Raw genomic sequence first — 18,626 nt, forward strand, 5'->3', positions numbered from 1 at the left:
AGACTTAAATTTGAATTCCTGTTCTGGTGCGTATATGATTGTTGGCAAGTTGTATCAGCTCTTTGGGCCTCAATTTTCTCATCCGTGAAATGAGGATAATATCCATAATACATACCTCATAGAGTTGTTAGAAGATTTAAATAATGCATGTAAAGTGCTTTAAAAACTTTAAAATCCAACATAAATATCATTATGAATGTTAATAATGTCTAATCCTAAATTGTAGTGAAGCCAGAAATTTCTCTGAACAAGGTAAAGGCCCCAGTGCACATATAGCCTAAAGAGGCCATATGTGGGCATGCATATATACAAAATGTTATTTTTTAGTTAAGTATATCGTTATTGTCTTAAACTCAGAATGTCTAGAACTTAATGGACAATTTTGGAGTAGTAGACTAGAATGTTTCTAAAGTATCTTTCATCAATAACATTCTATGAATATGAATTCATTAATTTTCCTGCTGAAACCTGCTTCCTTTCTCAACTAAATATTTTCCTTTTATGTATCTCCATTTCCCCCATGTTCTAGGCTACAGATCTGGGAGTTATCTTTGATTCTTACTTCACTTTCCTCCTCTATGGCCAAATATTTTTTATACTTCCTTAGAAATGTTTCTAGTATCTATTCCTTTTCCATTTCCAAAGTCAACACCTTAGTCCACACCTTTATTGGCTCATATTAAGCCTACTTCAACAGCTTTTCATCTGTTCCTCTTGACTCTAGTATCTACTTGTTCCAGTTATTCTTGTCACTATGTCCAGATTAATTTTCTTTTTAAAATTAATTTTTGTTTTTTTTTCAATTAGCAACCATTTATTTTCTTTCCTTCTAGAAAAAAGGCAAAGCAAAACACTTGTAAGAAATGTATAGAATCAAGTAATGCAAATTCTAAAAATGGGAACTCATTCTTCATTTTTGGTCCAGCACCTCTCTCCCAAATTAACTTTCCAAAATGTGACTTCTAGCTCCAGTAATCTGTAGTGACTCCCTGATGAATACTATATCAAATTATTCTGATCTTGAAACTTAAAGAGTTTTAGAACTCAAAGAGACCATAGACATAATCTAATCCAGGGCTTTTCATTCTTTTTTGTGTCATGGAGAGCAAATGAAATATTTGTGAAGGATTTAGCACAGTGCATAAACATATGGTTGGTGCTTAATAAATGTTTATCCTCTTATTCCCTTTATGTACCTCTTTATTAGTCTGGGGAAGCCTATGGAGTCATTCTCAGAATCATATATTTTTAAAAAATTAATCATTCAAGGAAATGCAAAATTTCGGTTAGAGACCAGTGGAAATAAAGATGCAATTTTTCACATCCAAGTTCACAGGTCCCATGAAATCTATCCACAGACTCCTTGGGAGAATACCCAGGATGAAAGCCTCTGCTATAGCCTAACCTGCATATTTTATGGCTGAGTATGTCTAAGCTCCTTTGTTTGATCTCAGTAATCAAATTGTGGTCTTCCTCCACACATGTATTTGCCAGTTTTCCCAAGCATCTTACCCTCTCCTCCATTTCAGTCAGCCTAGCTTTCTTACTGTCCCAACCACAGGTTGTACTCATACCAGGGTAGCTTTGTTTGCTGACCTAGAAACCCCTTATCTCTCTCAGACAAACATGAAGCATCTCTGTTATCAGGGTACTTCTCTAGGGGGAGGCAACCTATACTACAAGTAAGATTAGATGTTATAGGAATGCTGCAGAATAGAGTCTTGTTACTAATGTGAAGTTGGGTTTTGTGAATTCTAAGTTCCGTTCTAACAAAAAGATTCTAGTCTTCTACGTTCCTAAAGGCATAGGATGTTAGGATCATAGAACTAGAGCCAGAAGGGGCCTCAGAGGTCCAATCCCCCTCATTATATGGATGAGGAAACTGAGTCCTGGGGAAGTAAAGTGACTTATCCAAGATCAAACAAGTGCTCATCTTCAGGGATGGCATTTGAACTTGGATCATCTGATTTCAGAACCAATGCTCTTGGTACTAGATAATGCTGCCTCATTCTCTGTCACTATCCAGGGTTTGTTTTTTTAATGACAAAAAATCCATTAAGCTCCTATTGTGTGTAGTTTAACAAACATTGTTGAATATCAAAGCGTGAAGTTGTTTTTATTGAAGATGCTACTTTATTTCCTTCATTTGCAAGATCATTCCAGACACTAAGGATGCTTTGACAAATAACTGGCTCCTGTTGGCATCAAATATTTAAAAAGTGAAGTGTGAAGTCCCAGGAGCCACTTAATCTCCTTCTCCTTTTGGGTACTTCAGACTTGCACAGACAAATGCAACTCAGTAGTATTTTTCTTCTCATCATCCTGGGACTTTTGATGCGACATTAGGGGAAGATGAATGAAAGTTTACCAGTGTAGGAATTAGGGTAGTAACCTTTGTGTCCACTTCCAGCTATTCTCAGACCCATCCAGAAGACATAAAACATGTGTGTGTGTGTGTGTGTGTGTGTGTGTGTGTGTATGTGTGTGTGTGTATGTGCGTGCATGTGTGTGCCAGCAGAGGCTCTACACTCTTGTTTCCAGACATCAGTGTTTCATGGACTCTAGTTGTTGGAGAGATGTCAGAGTGCTGTGAATTGCAGTAAGCTCTACTGTCCATGCCCAGTAGTACTAGACACAGCCTGATCTACTTTGATAATTTCCTTTTTTCTTTTAAGGTGGAAGCAGAGTACATGATTGTCTAGGCTTCAGGGCCACTGCCATCGGAGAAGTTTTCGATGATCGAGAATTGTTTTATTTTTATCCTAAAGTTGTTTTAAATTTAATATGCTGTGAAAAAAACCTGAGTAGGTTGTTGTTATGGTAAAACAATGGTAGATATTTATATTTCAAGTTACATGTCATAGCTGAAATGATTTCCAAGGGCTGGCATTTGAATCTTTATAATATCATTTCCTTATAAATACTGGCTGTGTCCTGGCTAATACTGAATTTTAATGTATTTGATCTTTATAAAGAAATTAGAATTTTTCTGTTTTTTTTTCCTGAACTCCACATTCTTTTGCTTTCCTTTGTAGTCATATGCCATAAATAAAAAAAAAAATTAAAAAAGTCTTAAGTCACCTATAGATGTAGGGCTTAGATATGGGAAAACAGCAGTCCCAAATAAGATTATGTACTCACAGAGGTCAAGAAATGTGTCTTTAGTTTCCCTATGTTGGTAGGCAGTATGTATGTTTGTTGAATAAATACGTGATTCTCCAGGCCATATAATAAACTTGGAACAATATGGAGAGGATTAGAGTTGATCTTGCACAAGGATGACAAACACATTTGTGAAGCATTCCATATTTGACAGACAGCATGACACTGCAGCTAGTGAATCACCTCAGATCTGAGAAGATGTGTTCAAGGCCTGCTTCTGACACATACTGACTGTGTGACTCTGGGCAAGTCATTTACTTTTTCATGGCTTTAGGCACCTTTCAAAGAATATAAGTGGGAGAGATAAGTGTGCCAACCTACATTGGTAGAGAAAATTTCCTCACCCTGCCATTCCCTAGACCAGTAAAAATGGTAGGTCCATTTTCTACATAATTACTTGATTGAACGAGATCTTAACCAGATTTTACTTTGTTATTCTTCAATCAATTGATGCTTTCAGTAACATAAATGTTTCTTTTTGTGGCGCAGATGGCAATTTCCCTGTTACGTTACAGCGAATGTCCTCCTTTCCCCACTTATGTTGAGATCTTGGGTTCCTTGGATTCTTCACAGTCTACTGTTTTCCTTTTGCTTTGTTTAAGGGACCCAATGTAATGCCATTTTATATGGCAGAGATGGAAATCCTTCTTCTTTATGGTACCTGATGTCATTCGAAGATTGATTCCAGTTCTAGGGCTCTCTCTTGTTTTGGTAATTGTATAGGTAGGAGCCATCTGCCATCAAAGCTTGCCTGAGACGCACTTATCCCCTAATTGTTAGGGCATCTTATTCCTGAAATGACTCTGTGTGTGTGTGTATTTAAATCTACTTTTTCTTGTTACATGTGCATGAAGAGAATGTGATCACCTTGAGGCTAGGGTTGTAATCTTCATCTTTGTCTCCCCGATGCCTGCAATAATGCGCTTAACACATCTTGTTGAATGGAATTGAATATTACTCTTGCTATGAATTTTCAGAGTGAGGCTTAATGGCCAGTTCTGCCTCTTGCTACCTATTATCAGAAGTCCACATTTGATTCTACTCTCACGCACATCCTTCCTTAATCTTACAAGGTACTGAGAAATATTTGCCCAGATATCTCCACCTTTGCACATTTCCATTGACATTTACTAATTCACCACTTATATTGATATACATACTAACTCACAGCTTGTACTAGCAAGTCTGTCTCTTTACAGATTAACCGTATAAACACACAGACACACACACACACACACAAATGCACACATCACCTAAACTCTACTCATTCATGAAATTCCACTACATCACAATTCTAATCAGTCACACAAGGATTGGTTTAATCATGCCCATTTTTCCTGAGAATATCAACTTTAGAGAAAAATCTTGAGGCTTTTTTTTTTAGTCCTAAGGCAGAGTTTGGAGGAATCACTGTACAATGGGCATCCAAGAGATTGCTTTTGCTCCACAAATAACTATCCATCTCTGCATTATAATACCTGCCTTCTTAACCATGACTTCTCATAAATCCTCTTTAGATGATTTGCCCAGTTGGCCAGACATCTTCTAGGTCTTTTAACATCTCAAAGGACCTAGGCTGTCAGTTTATTCTCTGTTCTTCTCACTAGATGACAAATCTACCCCCTTCTGATCATATATATTTCATGGGTTGTATGTTTTCTGTTATTTCTGGTGTAAAAATCATCACTGGTAATATGTTGTCCACTGAGAGCTTTCCGTTGTTATTTGAGTCACTTGAAATTTTTTTATTCTATAGAAATTATAACCCATAATTTTAATGTGATATCACAAGGTAAGTGCTAGTATACAGTTTCCCAAATGCTATTCAATCTGCTCTCTGACTCTTTTTACTTTGGTCCTGATTAATTGTCTATCTGCAATGCCTATCCAAAATATATGTATAGCTATACTATTTCAGTAGACTGCCTGTCCAACTATATGCCATAATCTGGACATTGGGAATTCTTTTTCCATTTTTAATTTTCTGGTATGACTTGTTAGACCAGTCTTTTCTGAGTGGCCATGGATTGTATATGGCTTGATTCAGTTAGGACAATGCTATCTATTCCAGTTTCGGTTTGAGTGAGGGTAGTGTTGATGGACTTTGCATATGCTTCCAGACCCCTGAGCACAAAAGCAGCTTCATTTAACTTTGCTGGCCTGCATAAGCCAGCTGGCAGTCTGCTTAATTAAGAGAGCTGGCCAACAGACTTTAAAGGCTGTACTGCCCAGAGAACAGACTTAAAAGCTTTCTGGCCATCAGCCCTGGTTAACTGAATACTGATTATAGAAAAGCTCTGAGCAGACCTGAGATCTTTACATAATAGAACTTATAGTGTCATCAAAACAGAAAAAAATAAGAGAAAGTGAATGTATAATATCAGGATTGAAGCACATTCCAATTTCACATAAGCTAAAATTCCTTTTCCTCCTAAATTAAAGCAGATTTTCAAATTAGAGCTGAGGAAGTTATAGGGATAATTCAAATACTTCTGATGTGTTTTTGCTCGCATATATAGCATTTGGGGTTTTATTGGCTAATTCATATTAATGGAAAATATTCCCAGGAAGTTCTTTATGATCGATTCTCTTTCAGCTTGTATTTTCACAGATGTTTCTGTTGATTATTTTGTTTCATAGCGGACAATAGAGAGCTATGTTGATAAACGCATGGGCTCAACATATGGCCCTCCAGCAGGAAAGAAGATGACTGTATTTATTGATGATGTAAATATGCCTGTAATCAATGAATGGGGAGATCAGGTAAGTTTCAGGGTATGGCAAGACTGATTTTTTTTCAAGTCAGGATCCAACTAATTTTCAATATGTTTTCATAAGCAAACATTTATTTTCAAATTTTTAAATCTTTGTAACCTTGAAGCTCATCATTTTTGATAGCATACATACCTGAAACTGTGTGGTGATTAAAGTGTTTTAATGTTATGAGTTGTCTTCTAAAGGTTACCAATGAGATAGTTCGGCAGCTGATGGAACAAAATGGATTCTACAACCTTGAGAAACCTGGGGAGTTTACAAGCGTCGTAGATATCCAGTTTTTGGCAGCCATGATCCACCCTGGAGGAGGACGCAATGACATACCCCAGAGACTGAAGAGGCAGTTTTCTATATTTAACTGCACTCTCCCATCAAATGCTTCCATTGACAAGATCTTTGGTAAAATGAATACGAAATGATTTGTAGGAAGTAATTTGGGGTGGGGACAGATCAGCTGACTAGAGTTTACTGAGGAAACAACCTAAAGCTTCCCAGTGGCTAGCACTGGATCAACATTGGGTTGTCCTTATTCTATATACTTTCTGCACCAATATTAGGAATCTCTTCAGGGTAAAAGTATCATTCTTGAGTAGTGTGCTTGATCTTATGTAGAAGAAATTCAATGCCATACATTTGCATTTAACTTGGGTACATGGATGGTTTTTATCTGCCAGAGGTTATTTCTTATTACAAACTCATGTAAACTCTTATACAATAATGCAAAGACTTGAATGTTCTATGGAGTTGGTCCTGTGATCTAGTATTGACATATATTGTAGGTCTGGGTTGATAATGCACAATGATGGCTATTGGATGATGTAGCTATTGTCAATCTCAAACCATTCTGTGGCTCAGTCTATGACCTGAAGTTTCATGTACAAATTGGATTCCTCTGCTTTTGGACAAAGGTCATTCCAAGGCTTAGAAAGCAATACAGAACTGCACAAACACCAGAAATAGATTCAATGTGTTCTTCTGAATAAATTACAGCATTAAAGTGAATTTCTGAGCAGGAAAATAAGTAGAGAGAATTTCATAAAATGAAATCATCAGACCAATCTATTATCATGCCAGTTTGTGCTTTCATGTTTAAAATAGCTTTAGATCTGATTTTTTATGCATCCAGTTCAAAAAGAGAGACACCCTAAATGCTGTATATGTATCTATGTCTGGCAATAAGTATAGTCATTTATCTTTTCTAGAACTAAGCTTGGCTGAATACTAGTTAAAATTACATTAAGGAGCTTCTCTTACAGATCCAGGCATTCAGCTTAGAACAAAAGATAATGAGGAAGATTATATAGCTCAGGGACTCCCTGAGTCTGGATAACTGAGTTGGTAGGGCATCAGACTCAATTTGAGAGTCCAGGGTTTATGTCCCTGTTTGTGTTTGGGTTCTCTTTGGGCAGATAGTGTGGGGCAGTGGAAAGAATACTGAATTTGGAGTCAATAGATGTTAATTAAAATCCTGTCTCCATCACCATCTGTGGGCCTTAAGTCACTTTACTCCCTGGGCCTTAGTTTCCTCATTTATAAAATGAAGAGGTTGAATTAGATAACTCCAAGGTACACTTTGGCTTAAACCTATTAATCCCATAAAATTAGATTCATTAGGTTAATGGGAGTGATCTGGAAACAAATTTTTATGGAGTATGTAGACTTGGGAAAGGTAAAAGCAGCCTTGTAGAATAAAGGGCTGGATGCTTTTAATTATCCAAACTAATTTAATACTTCTATAAATATTATTTTGTTTATAAATTCACTAGTTTTTTTCTATTTTTTCAGTTGACTACATAACAACGTACTATGCTATACCTTCATTAATTTTTTGACCATTTTGAATGTTGATTTAAATGAATTTGTGTTGGAACGCTGAAATGCAATAGGACATCAATTCATAGTAAAAAACAGCTGGTTGCATTTCCCTTCTCAAATGTGCAATTCTATTATGTGTACATACTTTACAAATCCTTGTTTTTAATTTAGCTGCATAATTATATTTTTTACTAACTTATAAATAATCTTTTCTTTATCCTCAGGAGTTATTGGAGCAGGACACTACTGTACCCAACGGAATTTCTCAGAAGAAGTGGGAGATTCTGTGGTCAAATTGGTGCCACTGACTCGTAGGTTATGGCAGATGACCAAGATGAAAATGCTGCCTACCCCTGCCAAATTCCATTATGTATTCAACCTTCGAGATCTTTCCAGGATCTGGCAGGGAATGTTGAATACTACTTCTGAAGTTATCATGGAAATGGATGTAAGTTATACATAAATCACAGAGATGCAACTGATGAATTATGCCATGGTACCATTTTAAAAGAGTTGCTTGGCAATTTTGTTCTTCCTGGAATAATGAAAATTTATTGTGTAAAAATTTAGGATACATTTTATTGACTAACAAAAGAAGGAAAAACCAATACTGTTCTGATATTTTAAAAAGAGATACAGCAACTTGATTTACATAATATAAAGACAGTAAGTTTTAAATGAAAAAGTATAGAGTTAATGCTTGACATTCTCTGACATAGCAGATATAATTGTTTAGTCTTATAAAAAGAAATCATTAATTTTATTCTTTTTTAAAACATTGTTGGTAATTCTCTTTTTAAAATAATTATTATGTCTTAATGAACCTTTTTTAATAGAATGCCCTCTTCTAGGAAAGTATAATTAAGTAAAACATATGGACCTATTGATCATATCATGCAGCATATACCTTATTCCACACCTAGAATCAACCACCTGTCTTTTGAGAAGAGTAATATATGTTTTATCTTCTATCCTCTGGAACTATGACAATAGATCATAGATTTAGAGCTGGAAGGAACCTCCATGGTGGTATTGTTCAACTCCTTATTTTATAGATAAGAGAACTGAACTCCACAGAGGTGTAGTGACTTATTCTAAGTTACATAGGTAGTAAGTGCTAATCCAGCTGTGTACCACTAGGAAGTACATGAAATTCCATGAAATAGAATTCCATGAAATAGAAAAATATACTTAGAAGTAAAAAAAAAAACTCAACACTCTCATCTTATAAGTGAGGAAATAGAAACTCAGAGATTAAGTGACTTGTCCAAGGTGACACGTGAAAAATGCCCATTGGAATTCAAACCCAGATGAGCTGATTCCATATTCACCATTCTTTCCACTGCATTGCTTCCATGGGGAGCAACAGACATTTTGAAAAAAATTAAAAATGAACTTTGCAAACCAAAAAAAAACCAGCCAAATTTGCACATTTTTAAGAGAAATGTATTTACTCTTTAACGATTACAGAATCATAGTCATTGTATTGATTCAAGTTCTGATGTCTTTCATTATTGTTTTTCTTTACATTATTGTAGTTGTTGTGTATATTGTTCTTCTGGTTCTTCTTTATTTCACTTTGTATTAGGTCACAAAAATCTTTTCAAATTTCTCTAAATTCTTTTTATTTACCATGTCTTATGGTGTAATAATATTGCATTTCCTTACTATGCCACAATTTCTTCATCTATTCTCTAATCAATGGATACTCATTTTCCTTCATTTTTTTTGCTCTTTCCAAAAGTTACTACTATAAATATTTTTTTTTGTGAGAACTCTCTGTGTTTGACCACATTACACTATACCAGTAGTGGTATAACTGGGTCAAAGGATAAGAACAATATAGCTACTTTTATAACATGTATCCATTTAATTTTCCTAGTATACTCCATTTGACATTCTCACTTAAGAATTAAAATAATCTTCAGATGAACAAAGAATATGTTTTTTCTTTTAAAAAATAAAACTTACCATACTATGGGAGGGAATCTTATCCTTGATTAGCTCCTAAATAGTTTATATTTGGCTTGAGGTTTGAATTATGGGAATGTACAATGTTCCCAAAATTCCCAAAATTCACTTCAAGCTCATTGCCAACTGGACTTGGGAAGATCTGGGTGGATCTATTTTTTTTTATTCTACCAACTGATCAATTCCTTCTTATTACACATGCAGGACTCTCAGCCTAGTGGTAGATTTGTCCTCTCTTAGACTTTACTTGACTCAAATTAATGGTTAAGTAAATGGATTTTAAAGTTATTTGTGCATGCAGAGTAGACAGAAAAGATTGAGATGTCAGCCAAGCTCTAATTAAGCAGATTAGTTGTTAGGAGTAGTTAAATGATATCATGGATCAAACATTGGACCTAGAGTCAGGAAGACCAGAGTTAAAATCTTCCTTAGACTCTTACTACCTATTTGACCCCAGGCAAGTCACTTAACTGCTGTCTGCCTCAGTTTCCTCATCTGTAAAATGATGATAATAATAGTACCTGCCTCTTCCCATGGTGATTGTGAGGAGGAAATGAAATAATATTCATATGTACTTTTGCAAGTCTTAAAGTGCTATATAAATGATATTTCACCAAATACTTAAGCAAAGGAGTTATTTGTCCTTTGAAAGCAAGATTTGCAAGGAAATAAATTTAAAACAATATTTACCAAGGAAACCTTGCCAAAGCACAGAATGTTGAGTTTTACCATATTAGCAGTAAATTATCTTAATTTTGATTTTCCCTTAACAAACTTATTGTTATATTTATTAAATTCTGGAAAATAGCTTTCAAATATTATTTATTTTAAAATAATTCTCTCTTTTGTCCTTATCTATTACCAAAGGTTACTGAGTTCCAAATGATTTTTTTGTGTGTGAGAATACCACTATTGAGAGGTACCTAGTATAGTTTCAAGCCCTGTTTCTCACAGCTATGTAACTCTGGATAAATTCCTTATTCCCTCAATTTTCAAGACAATTCCCTATGACTGTATGTTGTTGACAAGGTGTGGAACTTTGCTGGCAGAGGAAATTCCTTAGTGGGATCTCTCCTTACCAATGAAATCCCAGGTCTAGTCTGTTCCCCTAGTATTCCCATTATCAGATAATGTTGCTCTTATCTGGATCTTTGAACATATTTTTTTTTCATATCATGTTTGTATTCTGGCTACATCATCGTTTTTATCAGCTTTTCAGACCATTTTAAAAAAGGCACAACCTACCAATCCAACAAGATCTCAGCAAAGTTTAAATCATAACTACTCCACCCTAACCTGTAGTCTCTTTCATGCAGCTAGGTGGCTCAAGGGTTAGAGGGCCAGGCCAGGAGTCAGTAAGACTCACCTTTCTGAGTTCAAGTATGGCCTTAGACACTTATTAGCTGTGTGAATCTGGGCAAGTAACAAGCCTTTTTACCTCAGTTTCTTCATTAATAAAATGAGTTGGAGAAGGAAATGGCAAACCACTCCAGTATATTTGCTAAGAAAACCCCAAATGAGGACACAAAGAGTCAGACACAACTGAAAAATGACCAAACAATAACATAAGTCTCTTTAGGCCTTAATTTGTTTGAGTTGGTGGTCTATATTGACAAAATAAGCCAAGTTATTTTCATAGTATCCACTAAAATCTTCTGAAGGAGCATAGAATGGTAGGAAAAAAATGCTAGTTTTAGAGTCAAAGGACATGGATTGGTATCCTCTGTCTCACTTTTTACCTTTATAACCTTAGGGAATCACATCTTCTCTGAGGCTGTCTTCATCCCTAACTACCTCAGATTTTTTGTTTGATATTTGTTCTGTATCTGCTTATATAGTGAAGTAGCATGGAAGAGTGGATAGATTCAAGCCTCTTCGAGCTCTTCAAGCCAAGATCACTTCCAATGTCACCTGTGACTCATACTGGCTTTATAACTTTGGAGAAACTACTTAGTATCTTAGTGCTGTAGTCAAATTTTTAAAACTGTAAATTGCAGGAAATGTGCTGATCTGCCTTTGTAGAAGTTTAGATACTTGGGAGTTCCCAAATACCAGTGAAATCCCAGTTCTAGCACCTATACCTTTCTATGTACTTATTTGAAATGCTATCTCCTGATAGGATATAAACTCTTTCAGAGTAGGGATTTAAAATTTTTTTGTCTCTTTATCCTCAAGCATATAGCACAGTGTCTGGGCTATATAGTAGGTGTTTATTGTATCATAGATCTAGAGCTACAAGATACCTTAGTGGCCATGGCCATCTAGTCTCAGCCAAGTTTTAGAGATGGGGAAACCGAGGCCTAGAGATGTTAATTGACTTACCCAACATCATATAGGTAGTAAGTTTAAGAAGCCTTTAGCTATAGAATCAATGGGCTTTTTTTCATTTAGCTACATTGCCTTCCTTGTGTGATGCTGCTTAATAAATTCTTTTTGATTGATTAATTGATTCTAAGTCATCCCAGAATTCCATCTGGTTTCTCATGCTGCCTCTCTGATCACTAATGAGCCATGTAATAATATGCCCTAGAATTTTCCCAGGAATTCTTAGTCTTTGTCTTGTGGATTTTACAATCTTCCTTCTCCATCCACACGCCCATATTTTAGATCAATATTTTGTTTTCTTCAGAGTTGCAGAACTTGCTCCCATTCACTAAGATCTTTCAAGGTTCAGGGACAATAACTTTATAGTCACATGCAATAATTCCTTCAGTAATTTGGGATATAGTTCATTTGAGCCTAGTGACATGAACTAGCAAAAACAGGTAGATGCTTTCTCACTATTTCTCTATTAATATTGGAGTAGTATTTCTTTATGTCAGTCATTCTTGTTTTCTCTTTTCCAGCCTAAATTTTATTTTCCTTGGCAGAGAAAACAGAAACAAAGTAAGAATTAAACATCTTTGACTTCTCTCTATCATCTGTATTATCATCCAGTGCAGCAGTTCTATGCCTTAAAAAAGTCCTCTTCTACAAAACAACACCCCTTTTTGATTGTTTTTATTGTATTTACCCAGGCCCAGCTCATTTTAAAGATCACACTCCTGACTTTTGTCTTCTAGGCTCTGACTTACTTTTTTTAAATAGAATTTTATTTTTCCATTTACATGTAAATGAATTTTTCAACCTTCATTTTTTATCAGATTTTGAGTTCCAAATTTTTCTAACTCTGTTCCTTCTCTCCCTCCCTAAGATGTCCAGCAATCTGGTATAGGTTATACATGTGCAATCATGTTAAATATATTTCCACATTAGTCTGACTTACTTTTGTAATAATTTTCCATGACTTGCTGCTTTTTTGTCTTTTATAATTGTTTATAAAAGATCTATGATTGTTGATGAGTTCCCTGTGTATGTTCATAGACTTTTGAAATTGCTCTCTCTTCTCTTCCTCACTTTGTGCTCATAGAATTTTGTTTTTGAGATCTTCCTAACCTTCCTTCTTAGACTGACCTTTCCTGTGGAATTTCAGGATGCAAATTTCTGCCTATCTTTTCTCTGAACTTTTAGAAATCTCTTCTTCCCAAATCTAGGATGCTTTTAAGCTGTGCCAGGTTTTTTCTCCTTAATGATCATGGAATCTGAGACAAAGCGGTCACTTCCTTCTGTTGTTTCCATCCATTTCTTAGCAACGAGTTCCTTTTAGTACAGTTCTTTATTCTTTAACCTTTTGAATTATGAGGTTGTCATCAAATTAAGCCAAAGAGTGATTAATTGCCTTATTTTAAGCCAAGAGAAAACTCTAACAGATATCCATATAATTCAAGTCACCACTATCTCTTATGCTTTAGAAGTATTTTTAATGTGTTTACCAAATTCCTTTTCTTTTGGACTGTAGTGTCCACCATTCTTTAAAGACAATATTGTATTTGTTTCTATTCTTTGCTGATATTTATCCCAATGCTCTCCACTCTTCTTTTCCTTTGGTTTTTGATTTCTTCACATTAATACATCTTCTTAATACACAAAGGTATTACTTCACCATTCCTTTTATTTATAAATTTTCTTTGCAATCCAGCCTTGGGTCTAATCCTACAGTGTCTTCATGATAACTATGGGATCACTATATTTTTCTTTCGTTGGCCTGCTTTTTACCTTTACTTTATTGATTTATCTGTTGCCTTTGGAAGTGGATTTTCTTGCTAATTCTCATTTTAGATTCTTTTCCCTTGGAACTATTTAATGTCTCTGCTGATATTCTGATATCATATACTCCCTGCTCAAGTCTTCTGTCCTTCAGTCTGAACATAACCAGTTTCTTGAATAAATTCTGTGTGATACACCTTCTTCTCTGGCTATCCCAGTTGCCTTTGTCTGGATTTGCTCTAGCTTACCTATGTCTTTTCTTAAATAGGGTACCCAGAATTGAACGTAGTATATCCAACATATTACTACTCTATATATAAGGTGATGGCTATTCCTCCTTGCTTTGTGTCATCTGTAAACGTAAATAAAAGATGAACTTTCCATATGGAAAAGGAATAGTGTCTTTTTTTGTTATTTGAGTTTAAATGAACTCACGTTGGTTGAACAGCTTTTTCCAAAGAAAAAAGAATTAAGATACTAAGGATAAACTTCAATTTCTTTTAAAAAGCAAATGTTAAACACATTTCATCAAAAAAATCTCTGGCTCTTTATTTTACATGAATATATTTTTCCATAGTTCAATTTGAAGTAGACTTCAATTCAGGTCTTCTGAGCAGAAAGAAATTTAAATTCTAAACATAAATTTCAAATTATTATTAAAAATAAAATATCAAAGGTTACTTCAGGCAGAACAAAAGTTCCCTCGCTCTTTGATTTACCATGACCTAGCTATAGTTACATGTTCAGAGAATAAAGAGATGAAGAAAGAAAAGAAAAAGAATTTAAAATATCATGTCCAAATACAGTTTAACAGATACTAATAAGTCATTGATATGGATTCTTTTCATACTTAAATTATACTTTCAACAGGTATTGATTAAGTTGTGGAAGCATGAATGTAAACGTGTTATTGCTGATCGGTTTACGGTATCAGAGGATGTGAACTGGTTTGATTCAACTTTAGCAAATTTGGTGGAAGAGAAGTTTGGTGAAGAAAAGAAGCTCTTGGTGGATTGTGGAGTTGATTCTTACTTTGCTGATTTCTTAAGGGATGCACCTGAAGCTACAGGTAATTCTAAAAATTCTAAGCAAAAATGAAAAAAGGTTTTCCCCAAAATATTGGTGAAGAAGGTGGGTATAATTCAGCAATTTCCATTTATATGTAATATATATTATGAAGGTATTTTGAAGATAAGTTATGAATAGCATTTCTATTAATTCCAGTCAATTCTGAATAGTACAGGTGGGAGTGAAAATTATGCACACAGGAAATTAGGAATTTGCTAGTTTGGAAAGTAAGCATTAGGGCAATGCTCAAATAACTGAAGTGAGGAACAAATAAAAAGGAAAGACTACAATTACAGGACAAAGGAGAGAATGATTATTAGTAGGAGGAGAGTGTTGAAATAGAAGTTGTTGTGGAAGTAATTCCATGATAGTGTGGTTGAATGGTTTTTCTAAACAGATATTTTGTATTTTCTTTGTGGAAAAAGTAATGGGGTAATTGTTTTTCTCTTGTTTGATTTTAAATGGGTTTACTTGGCCTGCTCCAGGCAGAAGCAATTCAGGATACAGAGAATGAACTTCAATTTATTTTTTTCAATTATAAAGAAAATATAGCTTGTTATACATACCATTTATGTCTTTAGAATTGTTGGAAATGACAGGCAATCTTTAGCAGATGTGGCAATATTATGTGTGGTTATCAAAAGTTTTTGAATTACAATTAAAAAAGGAGGTTTAGTGCAGCATAAGCATTTGGAGCTATCCTCCCACAAAAAAAAGAAGCTGATGAGTTTTAGTTGAAGTTAGGTCGGGAGAAAAGAAAGTTCTATAAAGGTAAAGGTATTTTGTGAGACAGAATACTTGTATTTGATTTCCTCCAATTCCAACAAAAAATTAGCCAGTAATTTAATAAGGAAAACTTAACATGATATCCATTATGCTCACTTCCAAATACATAGTCCCTTCTGATTTTAAGGGATGCTATTTCTTCCTCTTTGTGACAATGCTAGATTTTAATATTTATGAACCATTAAACAATTTAATGACATGAATACTATTAGAAAGGACTCTATAAATGAGTCATTTTTTAACATTTAAAATAAAGGTTGAGAAAAAACAAACACTTCTCTTGCTGCAAAACTCCTTTCTTTTAACCTTCACTGTATGAAAATTATTACATTATTATACATGGGTAGGGTGAATCGAAGGGTGTTGAAGTTTTATCTTTTTAAATGATAGAAATTTTAAGATGTTTAAAAAGCCATTCACTATGGTAGCTCCCAGTAAATTTCCATGTCCTTAAATGGCTTATTCAATACAATTACAGTAATTTTTCCTCTTAAAAATTAGGTTTCACTAAATTTTTTAAAATAAACATATGATGTTAAATATTTAGAAAATTTATAATGTGTACTGAAGAATTATTTAAACATAAAATATGCTGGTGAGAGAGATAGGAGAAAGAAGGAAAAATGTGTATTTTGCTTATTAATATTAAAATTGTTTTTCTGTATTAGGTGAAGACTCAGAGGACACTAGTGTTGACATGCCCAAAATTTATGAGCCAATTGAATCTTTTAATCACCTGAGAGATCGCTTAAATATGTTTCTACAAATATACAATGAAAGCATCCGTGGAGTTGGCATGGACATGGTGTTTTTTGCAGATGCCATGATTCATTTAATTAAGGTACTTAGTGTATTGCTAATAGTGCCTTGTGGAAGTAATAGACAGTTGGCTCCCCACCAGAATATTTGTTCTCTCTTTAATTTTCATCACTTAGGAGGAAAATTCAATTTAAGAATAAACTCAAGGCTATATTCCAACTTAATTTCTAAATTTGATCTTACATATTGCACCTATAGATTTGAAATAATTACATATACTTTGTATGTATGGAGTACTAATTGAAGTCAGTGTTGCTATAATGCATCTAATTCAATGTTTTTGTTACATAGAATGAAGGTTATTGGCATTTGAGTTCAAAACTTAGTCAAAAAGACTTATAATGATGTTCTGAAAAACCATGCAAACTGTAACTGAAGACAAAAAAACATAAACTAAATGAAAATTTTGTTACATGTGTAATTTTCTTTCCTATCATCAAATGTTCCTTTTTGGTATTCATTTTCAGGACAGGCAAGTCTCCATTGTCTGGAAACACATAGCTCATATTATCGTTTCTTTATCATTTTACTTATCCATGGCAAAAAAAAAAATATGACTTTACTGTCTTTTTGGATCCTCTCACTCTCTTGACTTCTATTTTTCTTATATTTGGTACCCTACAAGGCACTCTTTTGAAAGGCTTCATTTTTTAACTCAGACTTGAATAAATTAATATATCAGGTCTTTATGGGCTAACTACCGTGAACAAGATACTGTTCCAGGTATGATGGAAAATATGAAGGTGAATATTTTCCATCTTTAAGGAACTTAGGTAGAGTTGATAAGCTACATACATAAATATGATGTAAGGAAGAATATACAGCTCTTAAAGGAGAGGTACAAAGAAAGTGCTATGAGAGTAAAGCAAAGAAAGAGATTATTTCTAGTAGGAAGACCTCAGGATTTCCTCTCCTCCCTTACCCATTTTCTCATCCCTTCCCCTGAGCCTGTTTTTTTTTAAATTTTCATAGAGATCTCTGACTTTTTCAGATGGCAGAATAAAAGATTACTCCAGTACTAGATTCACTACCCTCTCTTCATAGTCTTGACATGATTCTTATCTTTCTCTCTGCAGTTCATGCTGAATTTAATGAATATAAAAACAATTAGTAAATTTTTCAAAATAGGCCAGAAAAAGAGTATTGCCTGTGAAAGCATAAATCTCTTCCGTCCAGTTTTTCTAGGGAAAAGGTCCCTAGACTTTCTATTTTGGGGGGGGGGGCATACCATTATAGACTTTTATTGATGTCATCTCTTTTTTTAAAATAATTTTTCTTTATGTCTTCTGTTTCTTATGTCATCCTAATTATCCCTGGTATCTCTCCCCATCTGTTTCCTTGAGAACTGTCCCATATAGCAAATAGTATTGTTTAAAGAGGAAAAAAAAATAGCGCAACTGATCAATGCACTGAGAAAGTCCAAAAAGAAGTATAATGTGCAACACCTTTCACCCTCCCACCTTCCCAAATGGCTGGGTTGGGAATATCCTCTCATATCTTAGTATTTGAGTCATACTTGATCTTTATAATTTTGTTAGAAGCTATACTATTTCAGCAATGCACTTTCCTCAACCATTGAATCTCTTGCCTGTTTCTTTTGCTGTTCTGCACCATTTCAGCAAACCCTCAATATCTCCCCATTTTATTTCTTTTCCCAAGCAGATGAATAATGCTGGATAAAGTCACAATTGATTCATACAAACATAGACCCTGTCACCCGAATGGATTCATAGCACAATGTAGTTTATTCATTTCTGAACAATAACATACTACATTCCACACCTCAACTGGTGGAAAACTTCTCTCTTCTTTCATCCCTAATTCAACTTCTAATTCATCCTCCATTAGTAGATAATCTTGCATTTTACTTCCTTAAAAAGATGGAGGTCATCCATTGTGAGCTCCCTCGGATCCTGTCTTTTATGCCTCAAATTAAATTAAATTCAACAAATATTTATTATGTCATAGTTGAACTGGTTAATTGAGAGTGAAGACAGTAAAGGGTGAAAAATGGGACCACAGGAGGGTTGATGACATATGAAATAAGAAGAGATAGGTAGCCTGGAGGCCCTAGAGAGGGCAAAACATTGGTTTAGGAGTAGAGAGATGGAAGAATAGACGATTATGATCAGATAAGGTAATAT

General features: G+C 34.5%; 1 protein-coding gene and 1 non-coding gene across 2 annotated transcripts in view; both read left to right on the forward strand.

The window, feature by feature from the left end:
- Positions 1-18,626, forward strand: part of DNAH5 (dynein axonemal heavy chain 5) — a 314,391-nt gene that overhangs the window by 174,258 nt on the left and 121,507 nt on the right. Inside the window, exons 49-53 of the mRNA XM_036745231.1 lie at positions 5,803-5,925; positions 6,123-6,336; positions 7,977-8,200; positions 14,680-14,878; positions 16,332-16,504. Of these exons, the coding sequence (XP_036601126.1) occupies positions 5,803-5,925; positions 6,123-6,336; positions 7,977-8,200; positions 14,680-14,878; positions 16,332-16,504 (933 nt within the window). The remainder of the gene's footprint in view (positions 1-5,802; positions 5,926-6,122; positions 6,337-7,976; positions 8,201-14,679; positions 14,879-16,331; positions 16,505-18,626) is intronic.
- On the forward strand, positions 3,211-3,313 carry LOC118835052. The gene has a single exon (XR_005009414.1). It is a non-coding gene; the product is annotated as a U6 spliceosomal RNA (small nuclear RNA).

Source organism: Trichosurus vulpecula, chromosome 1 (assembly GCF_011100635.1).
Source record: "Trichosurus vulpecula isolate mTriVul1 chromosome 1, mTriVul1.pri, whole genome shotgun sequence".
NCBI lineage: Eukaryota > Metazoa > Chordata > Mammalia > Diprotodontia > Phalangeridae > Trichosurus > Trichosurus vulpecula.